Source organism: Chionomys nivalis, chromosome 19 (genome assembly GCF_950005125.1).
Source record: "Chionomys nivalis chromosome 19, mChiNiv1.1, whole genome shotgun sequence".
Taxonomy (NCBI): domain Eukaryota; kingdom Metazoa; phylum Chordata; class Mammalia; order Rodentia; family Cricetidae; genus Chionomys; species Chionomys nivalis.
In genome coordinates this window covers 13,242,380-13,269,647 of record NC_080104.1, presented here as the reverse complement: position 1 = coordinate 13,269,647, position 27,268 = coordinate 13,242,380, and the positions used below count along the sequence as shown (strand labels likewise).

Here is a 27,268-nt window from a genome sequence, read left to right as displayed (position 1 = left end):
TAGCTGCTGTGTTCTTTACACAAGATTTGCATTTCTTCATATCCCACATTGAGCTGTCAGTATGTCTTCCAGAAGCCTACTATAAGCTACTCCCTTTGTCATCTTTAACCTCATTTCATTGTTTTCATGGTAGAAACTGAACTAGCCTAAATCTCTAAGTATTGATGAAACATCATATTATGAAGTAGTTAGGAGTTCATTTTTAGAGCTTGTAGAAAGAATGCTGGGAGTGGAAATCCATCTGATGCCATCGATTGACTGTTCGCCCTTGGGCCATCTAGACCTGGAATGGAAATAGTAATATTATGTAAAGGTTCTTACCCAGATTCTCATTTACTGTGCTGATATAAATCATTATTAATACATTTCCTTGAAGTTGGTATCTGTGACCATCACGATATGTATACATGTATACTCTGGTAGTTGCTAAGTACACAGAACAGTTGTCCCTTTACATCCATGAGTTTCCTATCTGCGGATTCATCTTCAGACTCTGGTCATGCTCCTAAGCAATGCTGTATAATAATTCCTTATGTAGCATTCACATTATAGGAGCTAATCTCACAAAGGGCATATCCAGGCTCTGTGCAAATGCTGTACTTGTTTTGCATAGGAACTTTAATTGTCCTCACATTTTTGTGTCTATGTAAAGCCTGCAACTAGTACTCTGCAGATACCCAGGGGCAACAGTATGTTTTTACTGATATTTTTAGTATACTTAGATACCCTCATATGTGTCATGGAAAGCTTGTTAAAGTACTGACAAAACTTTCAATGGTACAGCTTAATATATGATTTTAATGATAATTTGTGTAGACTTGTATACAAAGTTATTTATACATACCAAAATTTGAAATTCTGGTCTGTAATCTAAAATGAAACCAAAAGATCATTTAATATATGCTGTATGTTTATTCTCAATAGAATCATAACATATAATTATATCTTAACATCTTTCTCATGTCATCACTTTTTTATACATGTTCAGAGAATAAATTGAAACTGCATTTTTCTGGGTATACTAAATTCCATTTTGATTTGAAGAATATTGTTGAGACTAGAGATAAATGTTTTCTTTATTTTCTCTGAACAAAAGTGACTGATCATTGTCTAGTTTACATATTCTATAAAGACAGTTGTCTTGAATGCTTTATGATTTAAATTGAATCCTTTTCTGAATAAGCAAATGGAATATATTATGTAGTACAACTGGAATATATTATGTATTTTCCTTATGGCAGTCACAGATATTTGTACAATTAATTTTTAAATTTCTTAAGTAATTCTACAATGACTTTGCAGTGCTTTCCTCGTCTGTGTCTTTATTTGCACACCCTTGTATTGTGCCAGACTAATGCTTTGGCTTTTGTGAATAAAATTACCAGGAGGAAAATCTGTGCATGGCAGTTTTATTAATTAACTGGTATTAGAAATTATGAACTTTTTTTCTAGAATGCTGCTTATTAGAAATATAATTACATTAGGATTTTGGCATAATTTTGCCTCACTTTTAAAATTGTTGTGGGAAGGATGGTTTTAGTCAGGTGACACTTTTAAAAAGATGATCAGTTTTTTTACACTAATTTAAAATTTTTTGTTTGTTTTGAAACAGGGTCTCACTCCGTAAACCAACTCGGAGATCTGCCTGTCTGTGCCTCCCATGTGCTAGGTTTAAAGGTGTGTACCACCACACCCAGTGAATACTCTAAATCTTAAGGAAATTCTGAATGTCTAATTATTAGGGACTTGAATGAGTTCACAGTTCATAGATAATTTGTCTTCATCTGGGATGATGCCATGGCATGGGGTAGAAATTTCAGCAGGATGTTGCATGTCATATTACATGCCGCCTTTATGGACAAGATGGAGAAATGACTCACAGTCAGTCATAAAGCTAGTTCACTCTTCAGAGTCCACAACAGTATTGACTGTGGGACCCATTATCTATATTTGGCTTGTTCTCCATGTAAGTTAGAGGGCTGTTTTCTTTTTCTTTCTTTCTTTCTTTCTTTCTTTCTTTCTTTCTTTCTTTCTTTCTTTCTTTTCTCTCTCTCTCTCTCTCTCTCTCTCTCTCTTTCTTTATTAAAATCTGAGGAACTTTTCAAATCAAAACTTAAACCTCAATACATAACCAAACGAATACTTTGGTTAACCTACTTTGACTAAATAGAGAATTGACAGTGGTGGTCTTTGAGAAAGTCTCCCCAAGGCTGTAGCAGTTATTCTGAGACCTTGTCTTGTGACTCTTCCTGGGGAGACACAAACAGATTCTGTTCACTCTAGAAAGGGCACTGACTACAGGCCAGGAAATAACTCAGCAAGTCTAGGTTGCTGGACCTGAGAGGTTATTGAGTTTACGTAGGAGCATGAGGTTACTTAGGAAGCTATGTCAGTGGCTGGTTGCTTCAGAAAGCCACACTCTGGGGTTGTCTGCACAATACACAGGCCGATCAGCAGTGGAGCGTCAGGGATTGCCTTGCTTAATATGGCTGTGACACTCCTGACTCCCTGAAGTCCGTGCCTGGTAATGTATATTACCCTCACTTGTCTTTCTAGGAAGGCCTGTTTCAGTTCTGAGGAAATGGCTATACAACAGCCCTGCATGCTAAGAAGTGAGAAACGTTGTATCTTCTCGGGAATCATGAGGTCTGGTGTCAGTTAGGTCTTTGCATAGATTGCCCTGGGCAAGGGATGGGAATAGGGGGTTATTGTCAAAGGACATAAAGTTTTTGGGTACAGGAGAAAAGTCCTAAAACTGTATTGTATAGATGAGCATACTACTCTGTAAGTTTACTTAAAAATCATAGAATTGTGTACTTTAAGCAATCAAGTTTGCAGGCTATGTAAATAATATCTCAAGCTGGTTTTTCAAGATACTCTTTAGCAGACAAAACTTTTGGAAACAATGCTTATTCAAAGTTTTGAAAGTAGAATTTTATATTTTCATGTAAGCTGATGTCTGGAAGTTGGTAAAGAAACAGAATTATACTCACGTAGAGAGCATCTCCCCAAAAGGCAGAGGACAAGGACAGTAATGGCAGCTTAGAGAGCAGTAGGTTTACATGGCACAGTGCACATAATAATGCCGGGCACAAGCAAACCTCAATGCATATTTGTGACCAAAGGAAAGTAGACATCGATAAAGACGTGTGTATAAATGTTGTTTGAGAGAGAAAGAGGCATGGGCACTAAGATATATGCAAGTGACTGTTGTACAAGCCTTTATTTTATCTGTTGGTTAAAAGTTCCTCAGGATAAAAAAGAAACGAGAGGGATCAGGCTGGTTGGGTTTATGAGAGCAGGATTCTCAAACACTGTATCAGAAATATTGAGGTCATCCAGCACAGGAAATCAAATCCATTGCTTCTTCCCAGGAACATACTTGTAGGAAGTTTCTTGGAGGTGAAGATGCTTAATTTCCTGTTGTGAGAAAGCATGGCAGTCCTGTATTGGCAGTCTGGAGATTGACATCCTTGATAGAAGAATCTCCTTGAGAAGACACACTGGTCATTATTCAGAGATGTGTTTATTGTAAGGCTCCCTTCCTGGTTGACTTTCGAGTGGTCACTGCTTAATGCCATGGCAACGGAAAAATCGGTTGTTAGATTATGAGGCAGAAGAGTCTGCTTCCTGGTTTGTAGGACTCTCAGCTAGTGTAGGAAGATGAGCGCCTGACACGGTATACATACACAAGAAATATTTGTTGGATACTCAGTGGAATTCTTTAAAAGCCCATTGTTTGCTCTTGTTACCATCATCATCTCTTTGTTTAAAACTGGAGAACTTGGCTTGAAACTTCTAGCATCTTAGACTGCAGCTCATTTGGAATCCTTTTGCCAAAGGCCTTAAGTCATTTGGAGTCTTTTCCTCCAGGCAGGGTTCCTGAATTGAGGCTCAATGTTGTATAATTAACATAGCTTAGAAAGATAATCTTGTACATGGCGAGTATATTGGTGATCACATTTCTTTCTTGGAGAATGTCTCAGAGCATGTGATAGGGTAACGTGTGTTTCAGTTGTAGACAATAATACTAGGATATTTCCAAATTCGTTTAATTGAGAAATAAATTGTTTTTGAAAAATCAAGAAGTCTAATAGACCAATGGTTTTCTTGAAGTGATTGCTTCTCTCTGCAAAAGTCTTGTAAAAGATTTAATTATACAAAGTAATTGAACAAGGAATCCTTATGTTAATTTGTTAATCTTCTTTTCTGATAAATGATTGCTTGTGGTTAAGTTTTCAAGTGTCTTAGAGTTTTGCTCACTTAATACTGCACCACACAGAAAGACTTCACATACCGAGTTCCATCTTTTGCATTTAACTGAGTCCAGGACCATAAGCTGGTTGTAAAACAGAGTGTTTGAGCTGGCATCAGCATCAGTGATTGTCATTGGCCTTTACCATCTTTTCTATTTCTCAATAAAGCCGGGCGGTGCCTTTAATCCCAGCACTCGGGAGGCAGAGGCAGGCTGATCTCTGTGAGTTCGAGGCCAGCCTGGTCTACAAGAGCTAGTTCCAGGACAGGAACCAAAAGCTATGGAGAAACCCTGTCTCGAAAAAAAAAAAAAAAAAAAAAAACTTTCTATTTCTCAATAAAGTGTCTTATAAAGGATATTAGAACATTTGATCCACGACTTGTTAGAAGTTCATTTCAAAGAGAGGTGGATCTTTAAGCAAGCAGGAGAAACATTTATTATAAGGAAAGCTTTGTCTCATATTTGGTCTGATAGATGGCTTGACCATTACTTTGGCTTTCACAAACATTTTGTTTAATAAGCCCATGTCTAAGAAGTAGATAAGAAATTGTGGAACTCAGAAACATCAAAATTGAAGAGTAAGGTAACTGACCTATGTTTGTGACTCTAATTGCCCTAAATGACTGACCATGCCCAAATCTCCCCTTCTGCCCCTTGGACAGTGGGCATTCAGTCTCAAGGTCTGTCAGAAGATGGTGGAGGGAATCACATGGCCTGATGATTGTGCTTTGCATGTTTTGTCCAGTGCCAGCTTCAGGACTGGGATGTGTCTAGGGCTGTAGGCTGTTCATTCCCTCTCATCCACCTGGGAGCAGTCCCTGGGGGTTATAATGGTACCTAGCCTAGGGAAGTATAGTCAACCAAGGGCCCGGAAGGTAGAAAGGAAACTTTGGTCGGGGAGGCAGTCGTCATCCAAAGTCTTCTTTAAACCAAGGAGTTGTCGCACAGTGTCCATTACAGAGTAATCTGTTACCTGATGTAGGGGAATGTCCCAAAAGACCAGAGCTAAGGGGGAAAAAATTTGTTAGTCACAGCATCAGTATTGTGTACATTAACATCTGCAGCCATTGTAAATATTGAAAGCAACTAGCATCCAAGTAGACGCACACATGAAGCTTCTGGTTCTTATCTTGTGGCCTTGGTTCCTGGCACCACAGTAGACATACTCATATACCTTGAGTTCTTCAGTCACTGGCTCAGCTTCTGCCACAGACTCTTGCTGTACTTTCTCCTCTGCTGCCTTTTCTCGGGAGCTTTCTGTTCAAGGTAGTCGGCTCTCCTTTCTGTAATCAGAGTGTGAAAATGTGGAAACAATTATTTAAAGTAGAGGAGTGACCTGCTAGATGTACTAAACAGAACAACATAAAGCCGCAGAGCGGTGTCTCCAGCCTTCAAGAGTAAATATTTGAAGGGAGGAGATGATTCTTGGAAATGACTTCCACGTCTAACACCAGAAATGAAGTAAAGCTCTGCTCCCTCTTCAGATTGTTTACATTCATGGGTTTCAGTTTGTGTTACCTACTTTCTAATTTTTCTGTCTTTTTCTTATTTCAGGATTATTACTTGATTTATTATGTAGATTTCATTGTCATGTAGTTTTGCCTCACTCCTACAGGTGTGGTTCAGGACTTATGGACTATAGTTCTCATGAACTAAAATCTGCAACTGGAAAGGCATTTTCAGTCTTCGTGGGTTTGAGTAACCTCTCACCGAAAGTGACTTGGGTTTTAGTACCACAGAGCAGCAGATTGGGCACTAAAGCATCTTACCTGACTTCCATCAGGCAGGGATGCTGTGCCCCCTCTCCCATGGCTGGCCTCCCCAAGGCCTGCCATGCCCTGGGGAGCCACGTGTGGGAATCTGCGCCCCACTATTCCACAGCCCCCATCTGTTGTATAATGGGGCTATGTGACCTACATGTTTTCTAGGCTCAGGAGTTTTGTGGCCACATCAATTTGTTGGGTGCTTCCCATCCCCTGACTTAGAGCTGTGACACCAGCTGAGTCTTTACTTTTTACCTGATGACTTTTAAAGATGCCATCCTTGGGTCTGAAATATGGCTGTGAAGTTTAATCTTGATTGCACTGAGGGACACATAGGGTCAGTGAATCCACCTCTGGCGTGGCAAAAGGCATTTCATAAGACTGTACGGTATGATCTGTCTGACCCAGTCCATGGTGTTTCACTGAGGGGTTCAGTAAGTGAGTAGCTTACCAGAAGATACCCCCACATACACACACACACCCAGGGAGATTAGGACATGGCTATTTGGAGAAAGTGGTCATTGGGAGTCTTTCAAGGTTGCATCTTGCTCTGGCCTCTTGTTACTCTCCCACTGTTTAATATCTGCCCTGAAATGAGCAACTCTGCCCTATCATACCTTCCCGCCCCTCTCTGCCTTCCACTGGCCCACTGAACAGGGCCAGGCAAAAGACTGGGATGCTAAAACTGTCTAAATGTTTCCATTGTTTCTGTCAGGTATTTCTGTTTAACACACACATGCATATGCACACATACAAACACATGTACACATACAGATACATGAACACACACATACTCCCATGCAAACACACATGTGCTCACACATATACACAAATGCACTCACACACACACACACACACACACAAAACACCACTGTGGTTTGGATGGGATTCCAGTTTTGTTATAGTAACAGTATTCTGCTGTATGGAAAAAGACTTCCTTTCATCTTCATGAATTTACTTTTTATGTACCTTGTCTTTCCTTAACTTCAGCAGTCTTACAGTTTCTAACTGGTAAGCCTTTTGCCTATTGTATTAAATGTATTACTTTGAATTTTATTCTTCCTGATTCTATTGTCAGGAACATATTTTGTAATTTTTCTTCAGATTTTTAATTTCTAGTATATAGAAACACAATTGATTTTGAAAAGACTTACTTTATGTTTATGGGCATTTGCATACATGTATATATGTGTACCTCATGTTTTCCTGATGCTTCAGAGAGGCCTGAAGAGTGCACTGGCTCACCAGGAGCTGGAACTATAAATGGCTGAGAACTGCTGTGTGGGTGCTGGGAATGCAACCCCAGTCATTTGCAAGAGCAGCCAGTACTCTTAACCACTTAACCTTTGCTCCTGCGTCAACACAGCTGACTTTACATGCTAACTTTATATTATGCCAGATCACATTTCCTATAAACAGAGATGATATTTATTCTCTTGTTTGTTCATGGATATTTTATTTCTTTTCTTCCAGTTGCTCTGACTAAAACTTTTAGCACCGGATTGAAATAGAAGTGACAGAAGCGACTATCCATATTATGGCATATTTTTCACCATTGAATGAATGGTTTCTGTGGAGTCTCATGTTGGTCTTTATTATATTAGGAGATTCTGTAAGCAGACATATATCTCACTTGTTTGTTTGTGCAGCTATCCTTTTATCATATAATTTTTTGTAATTTTTTTCAAAGAGGATGAACCAAGTAAATCTTTTTTGTTACTATGTGTGTTTTATTTATATTTATTTTGATATTAAACTTTACTGTGCAGCACAGATTAACCTTAAACTTTCATTTGCATAACTGTCTGTGTTCTAGGATTATAGGTGTGCCCTCAAGTATGAGTTAATACTTATTATTTAATTATATGGTATATGTAGGTCTCATTCTGTCGTTGACTGTCCTGCTTTCTCATTCATGATGATTTCCCAGTGTATGCAGTACTGGTCCTTACTTTATCATTTGTGGGAATAGTTGTAACCCTAAGATTAAATATGTTCTTAAAGAGATAATACCAGGTACTGTTGAGTACTATAAATACAAATCACTTTAAGTTAATGTTTGGCTTTATTCATTATCTTTTCTGTCTATTTAGAAAACAAATATTCTGCCACCATAAAATTAAATCTATTGCTAACAATTTTTGTTGATATTATTCTATTGTGTGTGTGATGTTGTTGTTGTTGTTTATGTTGTTTTATTTGAGACAGGTCCTCTGTGTTTAGCCCAGGCTGGCCTTGAACTCAAATGATCCTCTGTCTTTACCTTTCACAAGTTCTGGGATTACTGCTTTGTAATCAATGCACGTAAACCATTACAGCTAGAAATTCTTAGGGAAGATCCTATTTATTTATTTATTTAAAATCTTCTGTGCTAAGCCTGACATGTAAGGAACATTGGAAGGATAGACAGTTTGCGAATTCCCACGCTGTAAGGGACACTGGAAGGATGCACAGTTTGCTAGTTCTGACGCTGAAATCATCCAGAGCACTGGGTGTCAGTTTCTCATCTTTATACTACTTCTACAAATATCTTTTATGGGGTCTGTTCATTCTTTGCTGCACCTTGAAATCTATGCTAGTTCACTCCAGATTGTAGGTTGCTGTGAGTTAAGTATATACCTAAATACAAATATATGGGACTCTGCTCTCTCTTCAAGTGAGAATTGGTCTTCTCATTGTGCTTGAATGGTTTAGTCTTCTCTTCAGCTAACGCAGTCTTTAGGTAAGACATCCATACATCATGCAGTTCCAGGTGTTCTTTAAGAGGGAGTCTCTGCATATCTACTACACAGATGTTGTAAACAAAAACCGTAAATCATTCTTTATATTCTGCTGTATGTAGGTGACGATCAAAAGCTAATTTCAGTGTTATCATATCACATTTTGTGACTATTGCTCTGCTCTTATATTGACAGAGTAGACTTGTTACCTGGTGGTTTGATGCTTAAATTGTGATATGGTTGGTGGTATTTTTCCATATTAAAAAATTTTAAATTATTTTAATTAAGTGTATGCATGTTTGTCTGTTTGTGGGTAGCAAGCCATGATGCTGGTATGGCCAGAGGCTGGAAGGTGGATCTCCTGAAGCTGGAGTTATTGTGAGCTGCCTGCTGTGGGTATAGGGAACCACTCTTGTGCTTTGCATTTTGACAAAGCAACTCCCCTTTACAGATACTTTGTAAACCAAGAAGGGATGCAGATAATAGTATATTTTCTTTGGAAGATACAGTTTATAAGGAAGACATTTATTTCTTTAGTGTAGAAGTTAGAGTGGATTGTTGGATTGTTGTAAAGAACAATAACCTCTTTATTCAGCTGATTCTTACAATGAATAGGAAGCATATATGTTTGCTTTACTTAGTTTGCAGCATTAATAATGGTATGTCTTAATTTTTCCTGCAGGTTTTCTTTAGGGGATGCTAGGAGGCCTCTCCATGAAACAGCAGTTTTAGTAGAAGATGTGGTTCACACACAACTAGTTAACTTGGTAAGATCACATAACCCCATTTGATATCTCTTTTTCATTCTATTTTTATTGTACTTCCAACTCTACACATTAAAAAATTTTATTTACAGCTATATTTTTGGCTTTATTGACAGACGATCTAATAATACCCATTTAAGTATATAATCTGATACATTTAATAGTGGAATGTTACCATAACAACAGTACGTTCAGCCATCACTGATGTACCCCAGAGGCTTGTTAGAATTCTTTAAAACCCTGTTTACTTTAGGATAAATAATATTTGCACAAATGGTGTGAAGAATTCTCAACTGTTGTTCATCTTCCTCTGATGTCATTATCATACATAACCATAACAGTTATGGAAACCTGGAAATAATTCTGGCGCAATAATTTTTACAGCCTCATTCAAATTCCATCCTCTTTGCCACCAGAGACCCAATCAAGGACACCACACTGGCTGTTAGATTTAGTCGCTATACCTGAGCTGTCTCTTTCTGTCTCTGCTAAGCCTACAGGATTTTCTATTCTCTCATAACCTGAAAACTTTTGAGAAGTGGAGTGTCTTCTGGTTCTTTGGACTGTTCCTATAATTAGAATGTAATCACACATGTTGAACATGATTTTTCGTGAAGTGGTGGGATCTCCTCAGTGCAGCATAGCAAAGATGTCTTGTCTTACTGATGTGTCTTATTTTTACATTTCTTGGATACATATTGAAGGTGGAAATGCTGACTTATTTTATTGTATAAATGTACTTGTTTTATTGGTTCATATTAAGGGTCAAACCCATGGTTTTGTTCATGCTAAATGCCTGCAATAGTACTGAGATACTCTAAACTCATGTAACTGTTATTTTAAATATTCAAGTTAGGTTAGTAAAATACATTGGGACATATATTTTTATAGCTATGTAAATATTTTCTTTTTGAGTATTTTTTAACCTATTATCATTATAACTTATCAGGAAATTTTATAAAATTATTACTATAGTGTTTGCACAGAAGTGATTTTTCTTTTCTTTCTTGACTACTTATTACTTGGTTTTCTTCTTAATTGAAAAGCATTCCTGCACTTTTTTTAAATTACTTTTTGGGGTTATCAGGAAAGATATTTAATATTTAAATTCTTTCCTAGATGTCATTATCCAGTGTCATCATTATTCTTATTACTCAGGCTATTTTAGGGCTATCCAGTGGGTGCACATCAGTTCACTCACATCCCACATATATTAGTGACCTTAGCACCTGCTCTATGGCATATGGCACAAAGATATTCTTACATTGTGGTAATTTTATCAATTTTTAAAGTTTGCTATTAAGAGATTTTGTTAGGCTTACAATTATTTTTACTTTACTATATTCAGGGACATCAATCTTTATTAATGTTGAATTTTGAATCATAATTTCTTTTTATATAATAACTTTGAGGAATAATTCATTTATGTTACTTTCTAGTTTTTTAAATTATTTCATTGTTTCCTTTATATCCTTAGTTCTTAATCCTTTTTGGATATATGGAATTAATTTTGTCTTTTTGAGTAGTCTCCCAGTTTTATTATAAACATTTGTTAAAAGTCTACCTTTTCCCAGTCATTTAAACTACCTTCTTTATCAGTATACGTTTATCTGTAGCAAGAGCTATAGCTCTTGTATTCTGTACAGTTTGTCTGTCTATGTACTCAGGTGACATTTGCTTTATTATATAGGTCTTACAGTGCGTTCTAGAGATCTTAGGGCTGTATTACCATAACCCCTCCTATTTTCCTAATGTATCTTGCTGATCTGGTATCATCATACCCCTTATCTATGTTTTCCCTTTCTAGGGTTTCAGTTACTTGTAGCTAATTACAGCCTGAAAATATTGAATAGAGAATTCCAAAAGTGAACAATTAATAAGTTTTTAATGACAATCCATTGTGAGCATTATGCTGAAAATACACATCATCTTATCTGGGAAGTAAATCGCTTTGTCCCAGTATCTGTGTCACATGTCCCACCTGCCCTACTGCTTCCATAGTTACCAGACTGATTGCTGTTCCCTAACATCTGCTGTACAAGACATTTATTTGAAGAAAAATGTTACATTTACACAGCTTTTCTGCAGTATATTGTTTTGTAAGATTTATTCAGTGGTGTGTGTGTGTGTGTGTGTGTGTGTGTGTGTGTGTGTAGACTATGTGCACATGATTGCATAATTGGAGGTGCCCTAGAGGCCAGAAGAGGATTTTATATCACCTGGAGCTGGAGTTACAAGTGGTTGTGAGCTGCCTAACATGGGTGCTGGGGACTGACTTTGGATCCTCTGCATACTGAGCCGTATTTCTAGCCCCTTCTATTATATTCTTAAAGTTGATATTTGGTTGTTGAACTCTTACCATGCCTAATTTATAAAGTGAACTACAGATGTGTTTACATAGAAAGAGTTTAGTACACACAGGGTTTATACTTTCTGCTATTTCACAAATCCCTTTGAGGCATTGGACGGAACCTAATACAACAAGATAGGGAAATTATTTACTCACTTTTAACATAAATATTATTACTATTGCTGCAGGAGCTCCTTCCGCTCCTTCAGCCAATAACCTTTAAGATACCAGCCCACTTGGGCATGGTCGCTTTTACTTTAAAAAGCAGCGGTAGCCATGTGCTTGCTCTTTTGCTTCCGGCTCCACTTCTGGCTATTAGACTCCTTTCCTGGTTGTGCAGAGGGCTGTTGTCTAGGACGGTAATCTATAAGTTTTTCCTTTTAAATAAATAACCCTTTTATTAATCATAATTCCAAACGGGTGTGGGGTTGTTTTGTGACTTATGCCTACATACTATCTTGTCTAGCATGTATAAAATTTATTAGTATGTTTACTGACATTACATGAGTTTATAACGTAAAATTGCATTGTTATAGTATTGACTTTTTCTTTGTAACAACTAGGGGTCTGTATAGTGGTTAAAGATTGCTGACGCCTTTTAGGGAATTTTTTTTTTTGACTTGTATATTTCTTGTTACATTTCTTCCTAAGTACTTTGTGTTCTTCATTGGCTTTATTTCCAGAAGTTTGTTTTGTAGTAGGAGGCCATGGCCAGGATCAGAGTTGCTCTTTTAAATATATCCTTAAGATCTTTGTAATTTCAGTAGTGCAAAATTCAGATTTGAGTGGATCAATTTAGAATAGTAACTTAAAACTTGGGCTAGACTGTTTTGAGAGATTTGTTTGTGTTGCTGTCTGATACTGCCAAAAGAGTCAGATCTAGGTTCGTAGGGTGGAGTACACACTAAACTGGCCAGAATGGATCATAGAGTTTTCTGGCCCACAGAGGAAGCTAGAGGGACCCATAGGAGGAGAGAGAGGTCTAAGGATAGGCAGGTTTTTTTTTCCTAGTGGGGGAAGTAGAGAAGAGAACAGGAGATCATTTCTCCGTCACTCCATGGATCTCTCGTTTAGCTGCTCCTATACCAGCTGTTCTAGTGTTTGTAATTTTTCTGATGTCAAAGGCAATTTCCATCCACATAGGTTTATAAGCTAGCTATTTTTAAGGTAGCGCTGTTGGTACCCTTGAAAGACCATAAGGTGTTGTGTCCAGTATGTACAACCTGAATGGCTTTTGACTGTTCTTGATAATATCTTTTAATATTTCTTTCAGAAGCACTCTTTATTTTTGATTTGTTTCTGAGATTGGAGAAATGTTAATCTGTGTTTTTCAATTCTGCAACAAATCATATCCCCATAATTTCATTGCTATGTTAGCCATATATGGTTTTAATTTTCCTGTCTGTCCTCTGACCCTATATACTTGACCCATCCTGTACTTTGTTTTACATGAAATAAAGTTCCAATCCCTAAAAGCTGGATATTTACCTCCTAAGAGGCCAATCTGGATGCCAAAATTTTAGTGAAATTATTGTTACATCTGGACCTGTGTCTAGCAAACCTTCAATTAGAATATCATATTTATTTATTTATTTTATTTATTTATTTATTTATTAAAGATTTCTGCCTTCTCCCCGCCACCACCTCCCATTTCCCTCCCCCTCCCCCATCAAGTCCCCCTCCCTCATCATCCCTAAGAGCAATCAGGGTTCCCTGCCCTGTGGGAAGTCCAAGGACCACCCAGCTCCATCCAGGTCTAGTAAGGTGAGCATCCAAACTGCCTAGGCTCCCACAAAGCCAGTACATGCAGTAGGATCAAAAACCCATTGCCATTGTTCTTGAGTTCTCAGTAGTGCTCATTGTCTATTATGTTCAGCAAGTCCGGTTTTATCCCATGCTTTTTCAGACCCAGGCCAGCTGGCCTTGGTGAGTTCCTGATAGAACATCTCCATTGTCTCAGTGTGTGGGTGCACCCCTCGCGGTCCTGAGTTCCTTGCTGGTGCTCTGTCTCCTGCTCTTGATTTGGACCTTGAGATTTCAGTCCGGTGCTCCAATGTGGGTCTTTGTCTCTGTCTCCTTTCATCGCCTAAATGTTTTTCTTTGGGTTCACCTTCTTAATTAGCTTCTCTAGGATCACGCATAATAGGCTCAACGTCCCCTATTCATGGCTAGAAACCAAATATGAGTGAGTACATCCCATGTTCTTCTTTTTGGGTCTGGCTTACCTCACTCAGGATAGTGTTTTCTATTTCCGTCCATTTGCATGCAAAATTCAGGAAGTCATTGTTTTTTACTGCTGAGTAGTACTCTAATATGTATATATTCCATACTTTCTTCATCCATTCTTCCATTGAAAGGCATCTAGGTTGTTTCCAGGTTCTAGCTATTACAAACAATGCTACTATGAAATAGTTGAGCATATACTTTTGTTGTATATGGGCATTTCTTGGGTATATTCCCAAGAGTGGTATTGCTGGGTCCAGGGGTAGGTGGATCCCAAAATTCCTGAGAAACCGCCATACTGTTTTCCAAAGTGGTTGCACAAGTTTGCATTCCCACCAGCAATGGATGAGTGTACCCCTTTCTCCACAACCTCTCCAGCAAAGGCTATCATTGGTGTTTTTTATTTTAGCCATTCTGACAGGTATAAGATGGTATCTTAAAGTTGTCTTGATTTGCATTTCCCTAATCGCTAAGGAAGTTGAGCATGACCTTAAATGTCTTTTGGCCATTTGAACTTCTTCCTTTGAGAATTCTCTGTTCAGCTCAGTGCCCCATTTTTTAATTGGGTTGATTAGCCCTTTACGGTCTACTTTCTTGAGTTCTCTATATATTTTGGAGATCAGACCTTTGTGGTCTTTGATCATTTATAAAAGTTTGCCAAAGTACTGTTTTTATGATCTCTTTCAAAAATTTCGTTTTGTTTATTGAAGCTTTTTTATTATTCAGAGCAGTACGGTGTTTAACCACAGTCATTTAGGTCTTTTAATTGCTCTGTGGAGGAGTTTCCCTAATGCTGGTGAGGAATGATTGAACCAAATTTGACATTGGGGCCTGCCAGAGGTCCCATAAGGCATTTCTCAATGGCATAGGGTTATCTTACCTTTCCCTGGTTATCTGCATTCATTAGTTAGGTGCTGGCCTTTGCCACACCTTCTGCATATTCTGTAAGGCTGGGGCCTTCTGTTTGGATTATCTCTAGATAATTGTTTCTAGGGACATCTTACCTACAATCCCTTTTCAAACAACCATGTTTACCACAATTAGAACATCTGAGATTTTTATTTTTCTTAAAATTTCTAGAAATTACTTCTATCAAAACAGCAACAGAAGTGTGAGATCCAGTATCAGCAATATTTCTAATCCATTCATTTATTGGTGTTGATCTTGCCTTAAGAGGCCTAATAATCACCTTTTCCATTCTGAAATAGCATTTTCAAAGGCCAAAAATCCAACTAATATTTGTCTGACTTCTGGATCTCATATCATTTTGTTTATAACTGGAGTCTATCTTTGTAAAACATCATTGATATCTTCTTTTGGGCCTTGTGTAATTTTAGTAAATGACTCAGTCATATTTCCAGATTCTTCAACCCTGTCCCAAGTATTCAAAGCTGCTATATAACATAGCGTCAAGCTGTGATCATCAAACCAAGATTGTCTTTGTATATCAGAATACTGATCTTCACCGAGAACCCAGTCTTGGGAAATTTCCAGACCTCTAGCCCTACCTTGTTGTTCTATGACCCTAGCTTCCTCTCTCCACCATGTTTTCCATTGTAACTTAGGGCTAGCTCCCAATATTGCTAGCTAGATCTTTTCCGACTTGTAGAATAATTCTGAGTTGCCTATGAATTTTACGTCTGCTTCACATAGGATGAATGCACACTATATGAAATGACTGATTTTTAAAGTCACTTCAACTAAAACTTCTACATGCTTCCAGTTAACTTCTGCATAGCCTTGGGGGATGCCTAATCTGGTGATCATTCTTGTGTATACAGTAAAATTGGGTTTGTAATGGCCTTGGACCACTTCTCTTCAGTGTTGTAATAGGTTCTGCTCTAAATTCATCTGTCTGTGTCTGAATATTTTTTATTTTCATTATTAGGTCTTTCTAAGGCTTGTATCTTATCAGTCTTAAGTCTTTCTAAAGCTTACATCTTATCAATATTAAGTCTTTTTAAGGTTTGTATCATATCATTCTAATTTTAATGTTCGGCACAGTTATCAAACCATTTTTAGAATAAAATATGAAATACCAAACTGATTGTAATTGAAGCCAGTATTATGTCAATACCAGCTAAGTGGCTAATCCTTTCATTTATGTTTTCCATTTGAAAGCCATCTTTAGTAGCACTAAACAGAGTACTAACTTTCTGCATTGTGATATTTCCTATTATTGACATGGGGAATAGCCCCCCTTTTTTTAAAACCTAATTTCCCCTTTAAGACTTCCCAGGTGTCTCACCAGTTCTACTGAGGCTGACAGCATAGGCAGAGCTGTGCAGCAGTCATCAGCTGCAGTGGCAATGCTTTACTGTTCCGGCAGGGAAGGCAGGTGTGACTCTGTGCTCCAAGCCATGATCATTGCATGCCTGGGCTGAGGGTCACTGTGGCTGTCTTAAAACACACACGCCAAAAACAAAACAAAAAAGTGCAAATAGCTATATACATTAATGTACATTTAAATGCTGAAAATCAAATGGAATGATTATACATTTGTATTAAAATAATGTCATAATTTGCAAAAGTAATGCATATTATCAAGTTTATAATCTATATTTTCTTCATTTTAGAGACAGGAATAATAGAGAGAAGTTATGAAGACTCTACAATTTAGTCATCAAATTTAAACTTACATCATAATATACCAGTTACAATAATTATTCCTTTATTTCAGGGCTTGATGTTTGGGGCCCAATGATTCACTGTGAAAGATTAGTGCTTATTCCATGGCCTACCTCTTGTTTCACCCAGGACTCTTTTATGCTCATATTCGATCTGTTCGTATGGCATCACCTAGCCAGACAAGGGAAGGAGTTTGATGTCGGTGTTTGTCATAAATTGCCTCATCTCTTTTGCCCGATGTCATTGTCTTGAATAGTCTGTTTTAACAGTCATGCTCTTTTTAACCTCTGAGGCTTTACTTTTTGTATTTTTTTTTTTTTTTGTGGACTGTCAATAGTTGTTCAGAATAGTGCCTTCAAGTAAGAAAACTGTATTTTCAACATAGTAAATAGAAAAACATTGGATTCTTCTTTCATTATAAAATCTGTCAACCAGATTATTCTTGAAGGTTGGCATGTCTCTAACTCCAGTGATGGTAGATTAAAATAACCGACATGTAGCTACAATAGCAACTCGTTTGAGAAATACTTCATAGCAAGACTGACTGCAATTAATGTCCCAGGAGTGGTGGTAGAAGCAGCGTGATCCCAACTCAAAGGTAGGCGTAGGTTTACAAGATTGAAGTTTGGGGTACATAGAGAATCCCAGTTAAAAGGAACAAAGGAGGAAGGGAGGGAGGGAAGAAATGAAAACATGCAATTAGCTATTAATTAAATTTAAAAGTTTTTCCCTAAGTCTTCCCCATCCCCCTTTTTTATGTACAGTTCCCATGCAATCTTTTGCCCTTCTAACCCCCAGTTCTTATTCAGTGCTTTAATAAGACATCCTCCATTCCAAGTAATTCCCCTTTTCTCAGTTTAGCTTAGGAGTTATGAATGGTTTAGCATCATTGTTTGCTTTTTGATGGTTTCTGCATATAGGTTATTAAATATGTTAACTAATGATAATATGTAGTTTAAATGCAGAAAAGCAGTTGATTTTAATCCTTCTAAACAGATTAAAATAGCAAAGTAATAGAACTTTGCCATGTATCATATGTTTGTCACTAAAGACCAAAATCAAGGCCTATAACTCCAGGCAAGCAGTCTTTCACTGCGTTCTGCACATACTCTGAATGATAGCACTTTAAAGTTGATCCATATCTGAGAAATCATGTTTGTTTTCACAAAATGAAATGACCATTTTCTACGTTATGTTGCTTGAATATTGCGTATTTTGTATGCCTCGGGAATTCAAATTAGAACTCTGCAGAGACAAGAAACACTGTAGTTGCCACACTTTACACCATGTTGCCATGCTAGCCCCTGCTTCTGGCATTGTTCATACAGAGTGTCAATAACGTTCCTTCTTTGGGTGACAGCTAGTACTGGTAGTTGTTGTGGTTGAAAACAGGCCACTTCTGATGTGATTTAGATAAGAAATGGATCAAAAATACCCAAAGAATTTTTGCCAAAAAGATGTAAAACTTAACTTTTAAGCTCCCTCCACCTTCCCCAGGCTGACCCCCTCCTAACTTTCAATTAATAGGGATTTGTGAACTTGTATGTGACTTTGTATTATTATATTGTCAGTATTTCTTCAAGTTCATCCAATCTGATTTTTATGGCAATACAGGTATTTTATGTCTCTTAAACCCAGATTAATTACAAGATTAATCTCTGCATTAACTACTCTGTCACAGCTGTGACAGAAATCCGACACAGGCAGCTCACTGGAGAAAGATTTATTTGGCTCATAGTTTTGGTTGTTCAAATAAGCCAGGAGGATCAGTTTGAAGGAAATTTCCAGTATTCTCTGCTGTTCTTACATTTTCTTTCATTTTTTTCTATTTATTTTATTTCACTAATATTCAATTCATTTTTTAAACCCTTACCTCATAAGTGGTCTCTAGCTGCATTCTCGGTGGGTCTCACGTTACTCAGCATCTTAGCTGAGGTCTAACATAGCAAGGGTTCTATCCTAGCAAGCTTTTTCCTAGAGTTCTCACTGGCTTTCTGTCTGGTTTGCTCAAATCCTCCCAGATGCATGGTAAACTGTATGGTACTGTATCCTGGGTACTCCTTGATGCTGTCCGTTCTGAATTTTTATTACTGACAAACTTCTCATGGGTTTCTTGGGTATTCATTAGTCTCTGAGTAAGCCAGATGAACCTGAGAGATCCAGCACTTTGCTGAAACTCACTCTTTGGGTTGAGCTGCACCACGTAGTACAGATGGGGAGAGATGTGGGTAGCGTTGGAATGATGGCCACTGTTGGAATCATCCTCTAGAATAATACCTGGTGGCTTCTAGTGGCTATGTAACTGCTTTCCTTTGGTCTTTCAAAGTCAAAATCAGAAATCTTTCCTTGTTTTACACATAAAATACAATTCTTTAACATGGCATTTAAAAATCATACTGAATTTTCAGTATATGACTCTACAAGCAACCAGTCAGACATTTAATTGTTGAACAGCTTTCATATGTAATCATAGTCTCAGGATCCGTGTTGATATTAGTAACAACCCTAACTTATGGAAAGAGTTGACAATAAGCTTCAGTGTGTGAAGACAAGCAGCTGTCACTCACCATGGAGGTTACTGTGTGCACTCTCTCTCTCTCTTCCTTCCTGCCTGGCTTTGTGTAAGTCACTTTGTTCTTTCTCCCAGTACTGATTAACTTCAAAAACATTTTCCAAGTCCTACATTCACCCCGAACAAATTCTGTGTTTCTTTCTGGATGCAGAAATGCTCCCATTGTTGTTCTCTGTCCCCCGTGCTCTCCTCTAACTCTGAACTAAGAGTTATTTCCAGGTTTTCTAGATCCTTTCCACACTCTCTGGAAATCTCCTATTTATAAATAATTCTGCATCTTCTTTTCCCGGTGCTGATGTTATTCTTGCTAACATGGAGATTATAAAGAAAAGAGGAATAAAAGACCTTTAATACATGTTCAGCCAGTCTGCTAAAGATTTTTTAGATTAATTAATTCTGTGTGGGTGTACACACACACACACTTTCCACATTTTAAAATTATTTATATGTGGGATGACAACAAAAAATTTAGCCTTAGTTTAGATTTATTATGTAAATATAATTAAAAGCTTTTATTTATTCCTCATATCTCAATATTTTATTTTGTACTTATACAACATTACCACTTCTTTAAGTTAGTATTTTTATTCATTTACACCATGAAATGGATTCATATCCATCATTATTTTTAATTATGGTTTTTATACTGCATTGTGATAATTAGTAACTTTTATTCTGACAGTTTTTATCTTTCTAGTCATTTTTACATCTGTTGATGAATTTATAAAGCACATTCTTTGTTTCCTAAGGAGATACTAATTTTCTTTGGTGCTGTCTCTATGCTAAAACATAGTTAAATTCCAAGTTGTATATGTGAGTGTACAACCTGATATCTATTTTATATACCTATATAATGTGCATGTTATTTATCACTTGAAATTCAAAAAGTATTGTCCATATTAAAAATTCTTACCATAATCTTTATTTCAAATTTTTAATCTTAATTGGAAAAAAAAAGTTTCTTAAACATGTCAATTTGTAAAAGCTTAGTTAAAATGTAAGTCTCTTGAGTATGTTTAATGGGCAGTTTTGAGATGTTTATCAGTGAAATTTTACTGATATTGAATATCTACTACTGAAAATTAAGTAATAAATGTTGGAATGAGTTTTCCACAAATCATGCTTATTACCTGAAGTGTGTTTAATCTAGTTTATCTGCTTTTTTCTGTGTACTGTAAAGAGCAGAATGAACAGGGCCGTGGTAACTTGTTGCTAAAGTAGATGCTGACAGGAAACAGCATGAAGACATGAGGAACTATGATAAAATGGTGACTAAAAACACCAATTAACAAAGGTATAGGTTACCTACCTGGTTTGCAATAAAATATGTATTACTTTATTAATTTTTCTCAAGTATTATAAAACATGTATTGTATCCTGGCAAATACATACTGAAATGCTGAAAGCCTCCTGCTACGCCCATACTAGAAACTGAACAATGCATTGCACATAACTGAAGATAGCATCACTTTGTGGATCCCTACACAGAGGTGAATAAAGGACAAAAGATAGATGTGTATATGTATGTACATGCACACACATGCATACACATATGCACATATATGAAAAACATACTTGAACTATTGTGGACTTGTTTAGAAACCTATAACGTCACTTGCTTTGGTGTTGGCATCACAAGAAAAAGGCCTAGTGGAGTCTTTGAGTACAGAAGATCCTAATTTTTATTAAAAACTTTTATTAGAAATATCTCAAGACTTAGTGTAGGATTTGATGAGCATTAAAAATTATAATTGTGTTCCTAGTAAAGCTTTTGCCCACATATGTGTTGAATACTAGTCCATGACTTACTTTACTTGTCTTCCCATGAGGAAAGCCTCAGCATTATTCTTTTCTGAACACACCAGCGTTTGATGCTGTTACTGAGAATAAGATTGTTAGGGCATATTGTGTTACGAGATACTTTTTTCTATTTAAAAACAAAATAGTTAGGCAATATTATTTTATTAAATAACTACAGTATTTATCCAGAGCCAGCAATGGTCTGTTTTCAAATGTCTTTGTAAGAGAAATATTAAAATACTTCTTCTATACTTTTTTGTTTTAACATATCTGATTTCTTCTCTCTTTAGTTAGAAAATCAAAGTTTTGTGTATCATTAGGAGTCATTTATCTATCCCAGTTTCCAAAATCTGAATCATAATTAGTAAATCATCCTTTTGTTTACACTTGAGTTTCAAAATGAACTATTTCCTTGTTTCATCTAAGTCTTTATGCTCTCAAAAGAAGCTGCTTTGTCACTGCAGCAACTGAATTTATGTTGAGATGTCAGAATGGCTTTGAATGCTGCAGTAAGAGCAGACTGCTTATTTTTAAATGTCAAATGGGTTGTGTAGGCTTTATATTTTATGCCAAGAAATCAGATCTATCCATCTGTATGAAGTCACCTCTGATGAAGCCCAAGTTTGTACTTGGAGCACGAGCGCTGTTTCCTAAGCGTACACTGGAGCTGAGAGTGAGAGAAAAGTGGGACCAGATTTCCAAGATCATTCAGTTTTAAACTGGGTAATTTTATAGGGAGCTGGAGGCAGTTGCAAGTTTTAGATAGGCAGAGGCAGAAAAACAATATGTGAGTTTTTTGTATAGATTGTGAAAATTCCAATGTCAATGACAGAAGTATATAAAGAGGCTGTTATAGTATTTAGGCTGGAAGCATTTGTTTTTACTTGGATAGTGATCAACACCAAATGAAAAGTTTAGGACTAGGAAGCACCAGAAGGAAAGGAGAAGAGAGGATGGGGGAAGGGAGGTGAGGGGAAAGGAGGGGAGGGGAGAAGGAAAGGAAAGGAAGAAAGATGTGAAGCTTGAGAATGTAAGGGATGACACAACTGGGAAGCATGGGTGATGCTGAGCAGCTGGGCAGAGGGCAGCTGGCTTGGTGGAAAGACCCGAAAAAACAGCTATTAGGGAGAGATCATGGCTTTAGAAGTGTGTGTCTGCAACTGAAGGGACTGAAGGGAAAAGATCTTAGAACACTGAAGGGCATCATGGCTGGGGTGTGCTGTCTGCCTGAGAAGGATGTGAAGGGCATCATGGCTGGGGTGTGCTGTCTGCCTGAGAAGGATGTGAAGGGACAACAGGACAGGAAGGCTGCAGCATCACCTGAGTGACTGAAACAGCATCAGTGTTCCTCTGGGTATGGAGGTAGTGGAGATACAGACTTAGCACATTCCATGTGTGCTGACCCAGTGTGTTCATGCTTTTAAGAATCATCCTTCCAAATGCGCCTGTCCTTGTTATTTCTGCCCTAACCACAAATACTATCAACTCTGCACCATGAGCTGGGAAGTGCTGGTAAAGCAGAAGCTTCAAGGACACACATTGCTGGGTTTGAATTTTGGCTTCCTGGTTAGATAGTTTTACAGTTTTGAAATTCATCCCTAGGGATTTTTGTTTACTAATCTATTGAAGTTTACCAACCTCATAGTCATTTTATTATAATATATGTAAGTCACCTAGCACTGGTCCACACCCTTTACCAGTGGATGCAGGCAGCATTTAATTATTGACACCCAAAAGTGTAATCATGGCACTATGTGTCAAGGCAAAGGCACAGAAGAACCAGACAAACCTTAGATTTCTATGCTGTATGTATTTGGAGCTGCTTTCCTGCATTGGGATTTTATGCCATGTATAGTTTTGTTCTCTATTTCTTGTGTCTCCACGTTTCAATTCTTTCTTTCTCATGTATCTTGCAACATTCACACATACAGAAAGTTATTTTTAAATCAACTCAAATATTTCTGCTTACCCAGGAAATCCTTAATACTTTCTCATGCTTTTGAGTCATCAGAGTTTATGTTTTAGTGATGACTACTATGCTTATTTTGTTTCTTTTCAACAATAGTTTTCAAAATTTGTGGCAAAGTTTCCCCACGTTTCCAAACACATGAATCTAGATTACAAATGAGCAATGATGATAATGTACTTTATAAAATATGATGTCTTATGTTGATATTATCTTTTTCTTTCGTTAAAGCCTAACCCTGGAAAGGCTACTCAGAAACTGTTGATCTGTAATTTTGATAATGCTTTTCCACTCATGCTATTAACATTTGTCTTTTTTTGTTGTTATTTTTTTAGACTCTGTATCCCCTGCTCTCTTTGAATCCTCAACATCTCACCTACTTTTCCTCCCAAGTGCTGGGGATTCAGGTGGGAAACATCATGCCCGGATTATTTTAGAATACTCGAGCTGAGCAGTGGTGGCACACACCTTTAATCCCAGGATCAGGAGGTAGAGGCAGGCAGAGCTCTGTGAGTTTGAGGCCAGCCTGGTCGACAGAGTGAGTTCCAGGACAGAGCTACACAGAGAAACCCTGTCCTGAGAAAACAAAAATAGAAAGGAATTACCGGGATTTAGGAAGAATCTATTATATTTCCAAGACTCGTGTGTTCTGGTTTGTGGATTAGCTTTCAAGTATCTTAACTTTGGTTTTGCTTTTAGTTTTAAATAAAAAAAAAAAATCACTGATTTTGAGATAGGATCTCTGTAGCTCCTGCTGTTCTCCATCTCCTTCTACCCAGGTATCTCTAGTGCTGGTGTTACAGTGTGCCCTGACCCCAGAGCAGGTTAACTTTTAATACGTGGGTATTTGTATGGAGGCCTTGCATTCATGAGAATGATTTCAATTCAGTATTTTAGGGGTCTGGTTTTGCCATAGTGGTCCTGGAACCTGAAGCCTTTCGTACTAGACAAGTGCTTTACGCGTGATGTTCTTTAAAAACTAACTACCCAGCAATATTTTTAATACTTTACTACCCCAAATCATACAGTGTAAAACTTTTAGTCCATACCTTGGATTAAACACATTATGCATTTTAAAAGCATTATTTTTTTACAGTAAAATTGTCTTTAAATAATATTCTTAGAAGTAAAATGTTCCTGCGCCTTCTATAGTTGAGGTCACAAATCACCTGTAACATCTAATAATCAGCTCAACCTGATTCTACAGTCTTGATGGTTTTAGAGCAGGAACTTGTGTTTAAAAGGAAGATTGGCTTGTTAGCTGAATTATGCAATTATAAGTAAATGTGGTCGCAGCTGCTTTTGATATTCTTTGTTATACACCTGATTGAAAACAACAGGTTTTAAAAAATATTTTTTCATTTCTTACACTGACACCTAGTGTTCACTGTTTCTGATATCGAAATATTAAATTCTAGTTATTAGTAACTATGAAAATAGATTTCCATTCAACAGATTTTTAGAAATACACCTGAACACTGATCACCCCATCTTATTTCTACACTAGAGTCACAGTTTATCTTGGTACTTGTGTGACACCACTGTAGACCACCTGCTGGGCTTCATTAGATTTGACAAACACATAGGAAGCATGGATTGATCAAAAGAATTGAAAGCAGTTTTTAATACAAATTTTTAGAATCTGCTTTGTAAGTGGTGTTGTATAATATGCATAGTTCCTTCAGTCCCCAGGTCCAGTGATGACTTCATTTGTGTGAGATTGTTCCTTGGGTCGTCGAGATAACAAACCCACATTCAGTTATGTAAGCAGTGAAGAAATGAAGCAAGGCTATGAACCTTGCTTGTGGGGTAGGATAAAGCAAGACCACTTGGGATATCTGAAGTGTAGTTTCTGAATTCCTGAGGATCAAGGGTCAGGGCTTCTTACACTTTACCTCCATCCATGATCCATTTTCATCCAGAGATTTTGTACATGACCTCACCTGTGCATATATGGTATACAAATCAGATATTCACCAACAATAAATCATTAAAAATTCAAAGCAATTCTTTTAAATTTTTTTTATTTTTTTTCGTATCATATTGTAATTCTTTTTTTAAAAATTTATTTATTTATTAAAGATTTCTGTCTCCTCCCCGCCACCGCCTCCCATTTCCTTTCCCCTCCCCCGATCAAAACCCCTCCCTCGTCAGCCTGAAGAGCAATCAGGGTTCCCTGCCTTGTGGGAAGTCCAAGGACCACCAGCTCCATCCAGGTCTAGTAAGGTGAGCATCCAAACTGCCTAGGCTCCCACAAAGCCAGTACATGCAGTAGGATCAAAAACCCATTGCCATTGTTCTTGAGTTCTCAGCAGTCCTCATTGTCCGTTATGTTCAGCGAGTCCGGTTTTATCCCATGCTTTTTCAGACCCAGGCCAGCTGGCCCTGGTGAGTTCCTGATAGAACATCCCCATTGTCTCAGTGTGTGGGTGCACCCCTCGCGGTCCTGAGTTCCTTGCTGGTGCTCTGTCTCCTGCTCTTGATTTGGACCTTGAGATTTCAGTCCGGTGCTCCAATGTGGGTCTTTGTCTCTGTCTCCTTTCATCGCCTAAATGTTTTTCTTTGGGTTCACCTTCTTAATTAGCTTCTCTAGGATCACGCATAATAGGCTCAACGTCCCCTATTCATGGCTAGAAACCAAATATGAGTGAGTACATCCCATGTTCCTCTTTTTGGGTCTGGCTTACCTCACTCAGGATAGTGTTTTCTATTTCCGTCCATTTGCATGCAAAATTCAGGAAGTCATTGTTTTTTACTGCTGAGTAGTACTCTAATATGTATATATTCCATACTTTCTTCATCCATTCTTCCATTGAAGGGCATCTAGGTTGTTTCCAGGTTCTGGCTATTACAATGACTGCTATGAACATAGTTGGGCATATACTTTTGTTGTATGATAAGGCATCTCTTGGGTATATTCCCAATAGAGGTATTGCTGGGTCGAGAGGTAGGTTGATTCTGACTTTCCTGAGAAACCGCCACACTGTTTTCCAAAGTGGTTGCACAAGTTTGCATTCCCACCAGCAATGGATGAGTGTACCCCTTTCTCCACAACCTCTCCAGCAAAGGCTATCATTGGTGTTTTTATTTTAGCCATTCTGACAGGTATAATATGGTATCTTAGAGTTGTCTTGATTTGCATTTCCCTGATCGCTAAGGAAGTTGAGCATGACCTTAAATGTCTTTTGGCCATTTGAACTTCTTCTGTTGAGAATTCTCTGTTCAGCTCAGTGCCCCATTTTTTAATTGGGTTGATTAGCCTTTTATGGTCTAGTTTCTTGAGTTCTTTATATATTTTGGAGATCAGACCTTTGTCAGTTGCGGGGTTGGTGAAGATCTTCTCCCAGTCAGTGGGTTGCCTTTTTGTCTTAGTGACAGTGTCCTTTGCTTTACAGAAGCTTCTCAGTCTCAGGAGGTCCCATTTATTCAATGATGCCCTTAATGTCTGTGCTGCTGGGGTTATACGTAGGAAGTGGTCTCCTGTGCCCATGTGTTGTAGAGTACTTCCCACTTTCTCTTCTATCAGGTTCAGTGTGTTCAGACTGATACTGAGGTCTTTAATCCATTTGGACTTGAGTTTTGTGCATGGTGATAGATATGGATCTATTTTCATTCTTCTACAGATTGACATCCAGTTTTGCCAGCACAATTTGTTGAAGATGCTCTCTTTTTTCCATTGTATACTTTTAGCTCCTTTATCAAAAATCAGGTGTTCATAGGTTTGTGGGTTAAAGTCCGGGTCTTCTATTCGATTCCATTGGTCGACTTCTCTGTCTTTATGCCAATACCAAGCTGTTTTCAATACTGTAGCTCTGTAATAGAGTTTGAAGTCAGGGATGGTAATGCCTCCAGACGATCCATTATTGTATAAGATTGTTTTGGCTATCCTGGGTTTTTTGTTTTTCCATATAAAGTTGATTATTGTCTTTTCCAGATCTGTGAAGAATTTTGATGGGATTTTGATGGGGATTGCGTTGAATCTATAGATTGCTTTTGGTAGAATTGCCATCTTTACTATGTTGATCCTCCCAGTCCAAGAGCAAGGGAGATCCTTCCATTTTCTAGTGTCTTCTTTGATTTCTTTCTTGAAAGACTTAAAGTTCTTGTTAAATAGATCTTTCACTTCCTTGGTCAGAGTTACCCCAAGATATTTTATGCTACTTGTGGCTATCGTGAAAGGTGATGTTTCTCTGATTTCCCTCTCTGCTTCCTTATCCTTAGTGTATA

The 27,268-nt window shown here is 37.6% G+C and overlaps 1 protein-coding gene across 4 annotated transcripts in view; it reads left to right on the top strand.

Moving 5' to 3' along the window:
- Positions 1 to 27,268, top strand: part of Supt3h (SPT3 homolog, SAGA and STAGA complex component) — a 411,458-nt gene that overhangs the window by 160,369 nt on the left and 223,821 nt on the right. For 3 of the 4 annotated variants that reach the window (XR_009058766.1, XR_009058765.1, XM_057794694.1), the window contains exon 3: positions 9,421 to 9,505. The exons of the other annotated variant lie outside the window; for it this stretch is intronic. Coding sequence is in view for 1 of the 3 variants with exons in the window: in XM_057794694.1 (XP_057650677.1) it covers positions 9,421 to 9,505 (85 nt within the window). In the remaining 2 variants the exon portion in view is untranslated. The remainder of the gene's footprint in view (positions 1 to 9,420; positions 9,506 to 27,268) is intronic. 4 annotated transcript variants of the gene reach the window in all.